Genomic DNA, 12,122 nt, shown 5'->3' with positions numbered 1-12,122 from the left:
TCTTTCCCTTGAGGATTTCTGATCATAAAAGTAGAAGTTTCCCTTTTTTCCCCCCAAAACATTCTGAAATTTTCTTAATACACTTCTGCCCCCAGTTCCTTTCCTTCACCATTGTTACAGGCAGTTGTTTGCTAAAGGGTCCCTGACCGCATGCCCCTAGTGGGGAGAGAGGTGTCAGAATCATGTGCTTATGAGCATGCTCTCTACTTAACTTGCAGCCAAGAGAACAGATAAGGTGTGGTTAGCTCCAAACCCTGGATGATATGATCTCTGCCCTTCCAGTGATGTTGACCAAAACTATAATAGAAGAAGCCTATACAGGACAAACTAATTATGTCTTCCCTAAACCTGTGCATCTTTTAGACCAACACTGTCCAACACTAGCCACATGCAGCTATTGAGTGAGCATTGCTAGCCTTGACTAAGATGTGATGTAAGGATAAAATACACACCACATTGAAAGCAGAATGGTGGTTGCCTGAGGGAAGGGAGAGTGAGGAGTTACTGTTATTTAATGGGTATGGAGTTTGAGGTTATAAAATGAAGAATTCTGGAGATGAATAATGATGGTTACACAAAACTATGAATGTACTTAATACCACTGATACATTTAAAAGTCTATTGCTTCTCAGCCTTTTGGCTAAGACCAAATGTGATACATTGACAAGTCAAGATGATAAATTTTATGTTATGCATATTTCATTCACCACAATTAAAAAAATTTTAAATCTGCTTTAAGGTACAATCTGAATAGCCCTCAAAATAAGAATCCCCCACAATCTGCAGGTGAGGGGGCAGCCATAAAAGAAAAAAAAATAGAAAAAATATACACTGTATTTCAAAGACTTGATGTAAAATGAAAGTGATTAATTTTTATATTGATTGCATGTTGGAATAATACCTTGGATATTGTCTTAGATTGGGCTGCTAACAACATATCAGAGACTGAGTAGTTTATAACAACACAGTTATTTCTCACAGTTTTAGAAGCCAGAAGTCCAAGATCAAGATGTCAGCATGGTTGGGTTCTGGTGAGGACCCTCTTCTGGGCTGCACACTGCCCAGAAGTCATATCTTCACATGGGAGAGGGCAGGGAGAGGAATCAAGCTCCCTTGTGACTCTTGTAAGGTTACCAATTCCATTCATAAGGACTCTACCCTGATGACCTCACCTAATCCTAATCACCTCTCTAAAGACCCACATCCTAAAACTATCGCATTGGGTGTGAGGGTTTCAACATATGAATTTGGCAAGGGAAAAGAACGCAAATTCAGTCCATCACAGATATTAGGTTAAGTAAGAAACATTATTGGGCCGGGCATGGTGGCTCATGCCTGTAATCCCAGCACTTTGGCAGGCCGAGGCAGGTAGATCACTAGGTCAAGAGATCGAGACCATCCTGGTCAACATGGTGAAACCCCATCTCTACTAAAAATACAAAAAATTAGCTGGGCATGGTGGTGTGTGCCTGTAATACCAGCTACTCAGGAGGCTGAGGCAGGAGAATTGCCTGAATCCAGGAGTTGGGGGTTGCGGTGAGCCGAGATCATGCCATTGCACTCCAGCCTGGGTAACAAGAGAGAAACTGTCTCAAAAAAAAAAAAAAAGAAAGAAAGAAACATTATTAATTTCACCAGTCTCTTGAGTTGGTTCTTTAATTTGGCTACTAAAAAAATTTAAACTACCTACATAAATAGCTTTGTGTTTCACATTATCTATTCTTTAATTTCTAAATGTTCCAAACTGACAGAAAAAAAACTATGTATTTATCATGTACAACATTTCTTTTTTGTTTTTTTTTTGCTTTTTGAAACGTAACATTTCAAGTATATATTCATTGGTGAATCATCAAAAGCACTACTTCACAGTTATTTTTCATTTTTGTAGTGGAAACACTGAATGTCCTCTATGTATTTTTCTTTATTTTTCCTTTTTCCTTCTCTTTAAGACTAGTCAAATGCAGCAGTAAGAAGCAGGGAAAGAGTAGAACAAAAAGTTCAATACACAATTGACTCAACAACCAGTTGCGATAACTCACTACCTTCGAACTAGTCTGTATTTTTCAATATATTTCTTCATTAATTATAGTCACCATGCTGAACAATATATCTTTCTCTTTTTTCTTTGATGGGGGGTTGGTGGGGGGGGGACTGGAGTCTCACCCTGTTGCCCAGGCTGGAGTGCAGTGGCACAATCTCAGCTCACTGCAACCTCCACCTCCTGGGTTCAAGTGATTCTCCCACCTCAGCCTCCCAAGTAGCTGGGACTACAAGCAGGCACGCCATCATGCCTGGCTAATTTCTGTATTTTTAGTAGAGACAGGATTTCACCATGTTGGCCAGGCTGCTCTTGAACTCCTGACCTCAAGTGATCCATCCACCTCGGCCTCCCAAAGTGCCGGGATTACAGACATGAGCCACCATGCACCCGGTCATTTTTTGCTATTTGCATGAAGAATGCCAGTGGTATTTTAATAGAGAGTGCATTGAATCTGGCTGGGCAAAGTGGCTCATGCCTGTAATCCCAGCACTTTGGGAGGCCAAAGCAGATGGATCACCTGAGGTCAGGAGTTCAAGAACAGCCTGGTCAACATGGAGAAGCCCTAGCTCTACTAAAAATACAAAAATTAGCCAGGCATTTGGCACCCGCCTGTAGTCCCCGCTACTTGAGAGGCTGAGGCAGAAGAATTGCTTGAACCCAGGAAGCGGAGGTTGCAGTGAGCCAAGACTGCGCCACTGTGCTCCAGCCTGGTGACAGAGCAAGACTCCGTCTCAAAAAATATATATATATATTTTCAAATTCTATTTGTTGTAACATCAAACACAGATATAAAAGTCTCCAGCGTATAGGACCTCCAACCTACAATGTTAATTAAAACAGGAGGGAAATTCGCTGATGGAATCATTGGAAACTTTCAGGTGTGATTCTTTGGAGGAGAACATGGGGGCAGAAGCAAAGTCAATTATTTTTTAGGAGTTTCATTGGATTTTAAAAACCTTTTCTTTCAAAGTTGTTAACTGAAATGCCAGGAATGAGTTACATTGTTCACTGATCCCTTCCCCAAACAAAGAACTTGCTACTTGGAGGCCCCTGATCAATCACTAGAGATTGAAGCGCAAGAAAAGAAACATTGTTGACTGGAGATGCTGTTCCTAGACCTCCACAGGCTTTGCAAGTATCTTGGCAAATATAGTTAAATAAAATATAAAAACAAAGATTGTAGTTGTCTTGCTTCTTCTCACTGTCTGCGTTTCAGATGTAATGAGACGAAAATCACTAGTTTATGACAATCTTATATAGTTGAGTTTTATAAGAATGACTTAGAAATGCTTCCCAATAAAAAAGAAAGAAATCAAAGTCCAATAAAGACCCAGAAGAGAATAGAAATTACTAAAAGTTACAGGTTTTAAAAATTTAGTTTCAAGATATTTATCTGAAAAATCATAGATCAATGTAGATAAAAATTAACATTGTCCTTCCGTATTAGCATTTGGTATTAGCACTTGACAAATACTTAAATGTTGAATGTCTGATGAGAATTTACTTCCCAATTAGATTTTTTAGTTGTTTATTTTCACATTTCTTGAGGCAAGCGGTACAGAATGTAGTGGCCAAGGTCATGGCGCAGGAGTGGTTTGAAACCCTGCTTCTCTACTTACTGTGTGTCTGACCATGGGCAAATTACTGATCAAAAGTACACGTCAGACTGGCAGAACTCTTGTTCATGTTCGAAACCAAAGGTTGGTAAACTTTTTCTGTAAAGGACCAGATAGTAAATAGTTTTAACTTTTGGGCCATATGGTATGTATCATAACTGCTCAGCTCTACTTCTGAAGCACAAAAGCACCATAGATAACAAGAAAAAAATGAATTGTGGCTGCCTTCCCATCAAACGGTACATACAAAAGCTGGGATGGGTCATAGTTTGCCAACCCCTGATCTGGAATACACCTGAATGTGGTGCATAGCCTTCATTACCTTTCTTGTAAAATTGTCTCAAATTGAAGCTGGAGGTCCTTTCTTCCCCTCTGAGATTCCTTCTTCCACTCTCCCCCCCCACACATTTTCTATCTGCAGCTTTATTCTGGTGGCAACCCAAAAGGTCAAGGCTGGGCTCCATCCCGCAGCACAGCAGGATATTGGCACAGACTCAACCCTCCCAGGTTCTCAGAATGGAGCTCATACAAAGCTAAGCCTCTTGATGATACTGCCAACCTCACAGAGCTCAGTGCTTAGTATATTTTGTTTTTTGAGATAGGGCCTTGTTCTGTCATCCAGGATAGAGTGCAGTGGCACAATCTCAGCTCACTACAACCTCTAGCTCCCTGGATCAAGTGATCCATCCATCCCAGCATCTGAAGTAGCTGGGACCACAGGCACAAGTCACCAAGTCTGGCTAAATTTTGTATTTTTTGTAAAGATGGGGTTTCACCATGTTGCCCAGGCTGGTCTTGAACTGGGCTCAAGGGATCTTCCTGTCTCGGCCTCTCAAAGTGCTGGGATTACAGGCATGAACCACCATGCTTGGCCAAGTAATTAGTTTTTAATGGAAAATGAGTCTGTATCTTTTAAGATCTTTGGAAAGATATCCATTCTTCTTCCCTCACGGCAGCTAGCACAATGTCCTACACCCAGTAAGTATTTGTTGATGTTAGTGTGAGGTCATGGCAACTGTGACTTTATCCCTTTGTACATTAGTTTGGTGAAGACCTGGCTTTCTAGTTCCAGAAGCAGAACTGAAGCAAATTCCTTTTCTTTTCGGGAAACAGACCTTTCGCAAAGAGACACGGATTCTCAAAGGAAAACAAACCTGTCTTCCTGAGACTCATAGGGGAGTGATTGGGGAGGTGCTGGAATCCTCGGGGGAAATTATGGGTTATGGTTTCTTTCTGTTCTAGATAAGGGTTGGGCACAGGCAGATCCTGAGAAAAGTGGAGTCCTTTATTGCCCAGTGGGAGATGGCATTTCCAGGAGCAGTCCTGGTTGGTGCAATGGTGGCTGGTTGTCCTGTTTCTTTAGGCTCTTATAGGGAGATAGCCAGGGTGGCTCCCTAAAGAAAACAGCTGGGTGGAATCCTTATCCTTATCAACATGGCTAGATCACAGGGGCTGGTGGCCTTATCCTATCAGGGCAACCAGTGATTTCACCATGTCACCAACTACTCCTTTAGAAACCAACCGCATTGTTACATTTCAAGCATAACACTAGTGCCCAAATCCATTCTGCCATATTATAACTCAACTGCATCAGCAAGTTTATTGCTAAAAACCTAGAGTCTCAAATACTTTATGAGACAGCCTGAGGATGTAAGAAAGTAAGTCTAATTTCACCATAGCATTTACTTGGCTGTGTGTACGTGCACACGCCACGTCCCGGGAACGAGGAAATTTCCCTCAAAAAGCTCTAATCAATTCACTTTAGTAATTTCTTGTTTGTTTCACTCTGATACTGAGTTTTCTTCTCATTCAAACATTCATTTATTCATTGAAATATTAGAAATATTAGTCAAGTGTCCTCTATGTATCTATCCATTGTCCTAGGTACTGTGGATACCACTGTAAATAAAACATGTAAAACACTTGCCTTCGTGAAGTTTATATGCAAGAGTCTGACAAAGAAATATGCAAGTGAAATATGCAAATGTCAGATGTTGCTAAGTGCAATGGAGATCAATGAAGTAGGGAGGGTGGTGAGAGAGCTGCAGAGATGTAGACTGGTTGGGGGGTTGCTGTGAGCAGCGGGACTCAATCCCTCCCAACCTGGCCCCTGTCACTCATTCAGACTAGTGCATCCCTCCAGAGAGCCACCCTCGATCATCCTGGGCCTTCACAGAGGCTACCCTCCTGCCCTTGTCCCTACTCACTTAGGCGACCCCTCCTCACACCGCAGGGCTCAGCACACTGGCCTCCAGAGAGCCCCACTTCTTCCCTCACCAGCGCTGACCTGAGGCCCAGGTCACTGTTCTCTGGCCCCACTTCACCTGGTGCTTCTCACGCTGAAGGAGCTTCATGGCTGGGGGGCCTTCCTGAAGAGGCTATGGGCTCATGGAGTGTAGGGTATGTCTGTTTCCTCTGTGTCCATTACATAATCTCAACCACATGAGGAAGGAAAAACCCTACAAGGAAAGGAAAATATTCTCTCCCTTCTCAATGGTTGACATCAACCATTGAGAGATGAAAGAAAAGGAATTAAATATGTTGCATGTAGATATTAGGAGATCTTCAAAATCCAAAAGCTATTTCAGATTTTGAAATTACAAATGATTGAAAACCACCATGGCACGTTAAACCTATGTAACAAACCTGCACAATCTACACATGTACCCCAGAACTTAAGAGTACAATAAATATAGAAAAAGAAACTACAAATGAAAATGCTGTTGAAGCGTTGTACCAGTTTAAATAGCTGGGAAACAAAATATCAATCTCTATAATCCATCTAGACAAAAGCACTTACTTTTTAAAAGAGGAAGATGTTTTGGGGACCAAAAGAGAGAAAACCTCTGTGAAAGATCCCCAGCCATGATTGGCCCTGCTTTGCTCTGAGCTCATGAAAAGCCTTTGTGATGTCATAACAGACAGGCCTATATAAGGCCCTGGCTGGGTCATGGTTTTTGGTCTGAGAAATCCCTGGAAGCTTTTTTGGTGACCTGTGGACTCAGACCAGCTTAGCGATTACGAGTTGTTTGGCGGGGTGGGGGGAGTTTTTGTGGGAGGGGCGTTGTTGTGTTTTTTAGTTAGTATAGTTAATATAGTTGGTACTGTTTCTTAGCATTTTAGTGTTCTTTGGGATAGTTAGTATTGTTAATATTTTAGCGTAGTCCATAGAGTTAGAGTAGTTATTTGTATATAGTTAGTGTAGACAAAGTAGGCACCATGAGGCAGGGCTTGGCCTCCACCTCACCTGCCCTGCGGCCACCTTATTATCAAATACTAAACTTTATAGGCCGTGGTGCCTTTGGGGAGGTCACGCTGGCCCGCCACTTAATGACTGGCATCCGGGTGGCGGTGAAAACAATCAACAGAACCAGCTTCCTCTCTAGCCACAGAGAGATGACTGTTTTACAGTCGGTCCGCCACGGCAACATCATTAACCTTTACCAAATGATTAACAGCAGAGAGGCGTGCCATTTCGTTATGGAGTATGCCGCAGGAGGAAGCCTGGCCAACTGGCTTGACCACCACATAGTGGAGGAGGAGGAGGCCCGAGGCAAGTTCCAACAAATGCTGTCCGCCGTGAGCTACCTCCACCGCCGAAGCATCGCTCACCGAGATCTTAAACCTGACAACATGCTGTTAGATGGCAAAGGGACCATAAAAATTACAGATTTTGGATCAGCCATAACTTTTTATGAGGGTCAGAGGCTGAGAGCAGGTCATGGGACCCTCCCCTACATGGCCCCAGAACTCTTTGGGGCCCAGGGCTATGAATGTCCCGCCATGGACATATGGAGCCTAGGCGTCACGTTATACCAGATGGTGTCCAACAGTCTGCCCTTCTTCGCAGTGAGTCGTTTCCAACTGATATCCCTCATTCTATCTGGCCAGTATGTTATTCGGCACTATTTCTCAGAAGGCCTAAAAAGCCTAATTAAAAACCTTTTAATATCTAATCCCAATGAGCGGCCGACAGCAGACAAAGTCTTGAGGGACCCGTGGGTGAACAACGGCCAGGACTTGCCTCCAGCGACGTATGAAGAGCCGATTGAAGACCACCCGAACTGTGAGACCATAAGGCTCTTGGTGGCCATGGGATTGAAGCCAGAAAACATCGTAAAGGCAATTGAAGGCCACGTCTTTAATTATCCCATGGCCACCTACCGTATTGTAGATGGAGAAAAAAAGCCATCCATTACCACTCCACAGTCTCTTGCTCCTGGGGATCCTACATGTTTAGTCACTGAGATTTCCAGTTCACCTGCCGGCCTTCACAGGAAGTCAGACCCCCAGCATGCCCCCACGGCCTCCCTGACCATCGAGCGCAATTGTGGAGATGTAGAAAACTTGGCACGGCAAGCCCTCCAGTGTGACCGTGTGGCCTCCTCCACTGTAAGCGCCATAGGCGGTGGTGGTGCTTTAGAAACCTTGGCAGAGCAAGCCCCCCAGCGTGACCTCGTGTCTGCAGCCTCCAGCAAGTGCTCCACCGGCAGTGAAAATTTAGAAACTTTGGCTCAACCAGCCCTCCCGCATAACATGGCCGCCTCCACTCAGATCACCACCCAGAGCACCGTGGCTCAACAACCAGGACACGAAGGCAGCATCCTCCAAGCTGGGCAGCCCGAGGCTGTGTTGGCCCAGCCAAGAAGAGGCTGGAGCTGCCGCAGGGCTGCCCGAAGGTGCATTGCCATAATAAGGAGATTCTGTTGCTGCCTCTGTCCACCCAAGAGGCAGAGTAAGAGGGCCCACCCAAGAGAAAAAGTAAGTAGGTGGGCGGTGAAGCCGCACTTCTTGCATTTTACTATATTTATTCTGTCTTTATTAGTATTGTTTTAATTGGCAAATCTCTGGGGCCGGAGAGTGGCAGAGGGAGGGAATGGGGGGTATTTGTCAAAGGACCAAAGTCTAGACAGGAGGAAGAGGTTTTGACTCTAGTGCACAGCAGGGTGACCAGAGTCAATAAGAATGTATTGCATTTTGCAAAACATGTTCATGTCAAATGTCTCTGCATTTAGATTGGAGAGGACGAAGGCCCGAAACCTGAGATGCCCAGGAGCAACGTTGGAGCCTGCAGCACTTTATATAAAAAAATATAAAAATAAATGTATCATTCTGATAAATGACCATTTCTTGCTTCTTGCAAATTTTGTAGTAGCATTGGAAAGGTGGCACGTGGGTTGCAGACACTCTGCTGCTTTGTGCCCTCCCTGCACAGGACCGGGGCTAAGAGAAGGGCAAGGCATGAGGCAAAGGAAAAGCAGATGTACTAGCACCTGCCTTAGTTGAAAGAAAAGCGGGGATAATGAAAGGATGGAGGAGGATGTGGAAGAGAGCAAGAAAAAGATAGAGCTAAACCAGAGTCTAAACCTGGCCCAGAGTGGAGACGGTCTATAAAGATCATGCAGTTTACCCCCTTGCAATACCTAGTGGTGGCATATGATCCAAACTGGTGGGTCACTGTCTTACACTACTACTATTGTGGCTATAGGAGTATCAGGTAAAAATGAACAAAAACAAACCCTTTTGCCAATCAAAATATGTCACTGGAAGGCAAGAGGTGTGGCACAAGTTCTTATATCTTCCCAGCTGCCCTGTTCCTTTGTTGGGGAGAAATCTGCTCCAAAAACTACAAGTAAAAATTTCTTTTAAGCCTAAAGATAACAAGACTTTAGGTTTTAAGTAACCAAAGACTATGGTATTAGCCTTCACAGTGGCAATTATTTGCTAGGGATATTTCTTACACCAGAAATCATCCCTCGCTTCGGTCTACCTGCCACCATCCAGTTGGACAATGGTCCAGCATTTACTGCCCAAGTAGTCCAGCTGGTTGCCGAGTCCCTCAACATCTAGATACTACACATCCCTTACCATCCTCAGTCATCGGGTAAAGTTGAACAGGCCAATGGCATCCTCAAAGACCATTTGGCCAAACTTGCTATTGAGGTAAAACTCTCTTGGCCCATACTCCTACCCCTTGCCCTGGCCTATATCCGGACCATCCCATGGGGGCTAACGGGCCTGAGCCCCTTTGAATTGCTGTACGGCCGGCCTTTCCTGGTTTCCTATAATCTCCCTGCGCGACCACCACCACTGGCCTCCTACCTTTTGTTTCTCTCTCTCCTCTGCCAAGCACTCAGGGAGCATGCCAATTGCACTCTCCCTGTCATTCCAGGACCAGAGGACCTCCACCCGGCAGCACCTCTCCAGCTGGGTGACAGCGTTCTCCTCCAAGAGCTCAAACCAGGATCCTTGCAACCCAGGAATCCTGGACTGAGGGCCCCACCACCAGGACTCATAATCTTGCACAGGCAAACTGCCAAACAGGCAGCTGTCAGTCTACTGTCTCCATCCTCATCCCACATGGTAAAAGCGCCATACTCGGTCGTAATCATGGGTTTCACTTTCAGCATGGGCTGTGTTTTCTATATGACCAAACCAAGGACTACTGTCATTGGTGGAACACACCACCTATGGGGGGTGCCCATACAGCTCTTGTGTTATTCACAAGCCACAGCCTCCAAGCTGTCCCAACCACATGCTCGCTTACTTCAGCAATGGTTCCTTAGCCCTCAACATCTGTGACCCCGGCACAGCTGTTAGGATACAGGAGTGTCTGGTAAAGTCTGTGAAGATTATACCTGGAGCCACCCTCAGGGAACATGGCTAATATTTCGGTCCTATACCCGCATTGTCTCTGAAGCAATAGAACAGCTCAGTTCTGTAAGCCATACAATCCTGTAAAATGAAGCCATCCTAACTAACCAATTCAAACCCTCAGATGACACCTCTCAGTCTTTCTCTTGGTTGACTGTAGTACAGCAGGGAGCCAACATGTTAAATTTAACTAAAGATATGAATATCACCAACTGCTTTATATGTGCCTCTCTCAGCAACCCCCCCTTTAGCTGCAGTTCCCCTCAGGTCCGGGTTCAATCTGTCACAATCACCTATGGGACCCGGCACCATCTTAACAGATATCCCCTTGTTCCAAGTACACCCTCAAAATTTCTCTCTCTGCCATGAGACAGCCAGCAGCTCCAGTCCCAGCTATAACACCACAGTAAAGGTAAAATCCTCCCTCTACGCACCACCAAGAGGATATTTCTGGTGTAATGGAACCTTACCTAAAATTATTAATGCCTCCTTCCCTTTCCCTTGCGTGCCTGTCACCTTGGTCCTGCAGTTAGAGGTATATGGACAGGCCGAACTTCTATCCCTCCTTCCACCCTCCCCTAATCACCAAGACAGATGAGCAGTCTTCCTCCCACAGGTCGATGGTCTCTCTCTAGCATCCTCTCTGGTGGCAGCCGAGCTGGGTAACAGCGCCCTAGGCTACAGTGTCACCTCAGCCACTCAACTAGAGGACAAGCTTTGTGTGGCTATCGAAGCGTCAGCTGCCTCCCTGGCCTCCCTCCAGCAACTCAAAAACGTAACTACTAGTAGCCTACTGTTGACTGGAAGCCTTACTGATGACATAAACAGTCAATTGACAAGTACTTGTATGTTACATGCGTTGTATACTGTATTCTTACAACAAAGTAAGCCAGAGAAGAGAAAATGTTATTAAGAAAATCATAAGGAAGAGAAGATACATTTACAGTACTATGCTGTATTTATCAGTAATACAAGTTTGTTGTGGTCTGTTTACAAGATGAATCATCTGTTGAAAGGGCGATGACTGCAGTTCAGACCTCAGTCTATGGTACAGATCAAGCAATTCAACTTTTTCTTGTAATGACATGACTTCCCTCTGCTTTTTGGGAGCACATCCAGCATCACTAGTGATATTTCCTATGCATTCCATTGGGTTAGGAAGGGTTTACGGTATTGCACCAAACATGATGAAAATACACAAGAACTTCAAGAGATCACCTTTTAGTGTGATAGAAAATTGACCAGGGAGAGAAACTGCTCACGGGGAAATGATTAGCATCACACTTCATATTTTATTATTACTATTATTTTTAGATGAAGTCTCGCTCTGTCACCCAGGCTAGAGTGCAGTGGCTTTATCTCCATCACTGCAACCTCTGCCTCCTGGGTTTAAGCTATGCCTCCCAAGTAGCTGGGATTACAGGTATGCACCAGGATGCCCAGGTAATTTTTGTATTTTTAGAGGAGATGAGGTTTCGCCATTTTGGCCACGCTGCTTTCGAACTCCTGGCCTCAAGTGATACACAAACCTTGGTCTCCCAAAATGCTGCATGCAGCATTTTAAGAGAATACTTGCAACACTTAAGCTCACGGCGATAGCAACAGGAAATGGCTATGAAATTATTGCAGTAGTATGGCATTACTACAGTTAATTTTATGCAGTTATAATTCAATACTGCATTTTTACATTTGTTTATATATTTCTCTCGACTACAAATGGCATCATATACAGCCTATAAGTGTATGCACAAGTTTTGATGAATTTTAACTTTTTATAATAAATTTGTGTATATTTTATAGTGGTAAATTAT

General features: G+C 44.2%; 2 protein-coding genes across 27 annotated transcripts in view; one reads left to right on the top strand and one right to left on the bottom strand.

The window, feature by feature from the left end:
• Positions 1-12,122, bottom strand: part of LOC108590331 (putative uncharacterized protein C6orf52) — a 231,302-nt gene that overhangs the window by 203,764 nt on the left and 15,416 nt on the right. For 2 of the 26 annotated variants that reach the window (XM_078368773.1, XM_078368775.1), the window contains one exon: positions 3,661-3,756. The exons of 20 other annotated variants lie outside the window; for them this stretch is intronic. In XM_078368773.1, coding sequence (XP_078224899.1) covers positions 3,683-3,756 — 74 coding nt within the window. In that variant the 3' untranslated portion in view covers positions 3,661-3,682. Of the gene's footprint in view, positions 1-1,478; positions 1,591-3,660; positions 3,757-12,122 lie in introns of those variants that run through there. 4 more of the 26 variants (XR_013533994.1, XR_013533995.1, XM_078368774.1 and 1 more) reach the window with 4 other exon arrangements.
• Positions 6,617-8,777, top strand: LOC103790497 (serine/threonine-protein kinase MARK2-like). The gene is made up of 2 exons (XM_008990283.5): positions 6,617-8,418; positions 8,673-8,777. Exons 1-2 carry the CDS (start codon positions 6,877-6,879, stop codon positions 8,751-8,753), a joined length of 1,623 nt encoding a protein of 540 aa, XP_008988531.4. The 5' UTR covers positions 6,617-6,876; the 3' UTR covers positions 8,754-8,777.

Source organism: Callithrix jacchus, chromosome 4 (assembly GCF_049354715.1).
Source record: "Callithrix jacchus isolate 240 chromosome 4, calJac240_pri, whole genome shotgun sequence".
NCBI lineage: Eukaryota > Metazoa > Chordata > Mammalia > Primates > Cebidae > Callithrix > Callithrix jacchus.
This window is presented reverse-complemented; position numbering and strand designations above follow the sequence as displayed.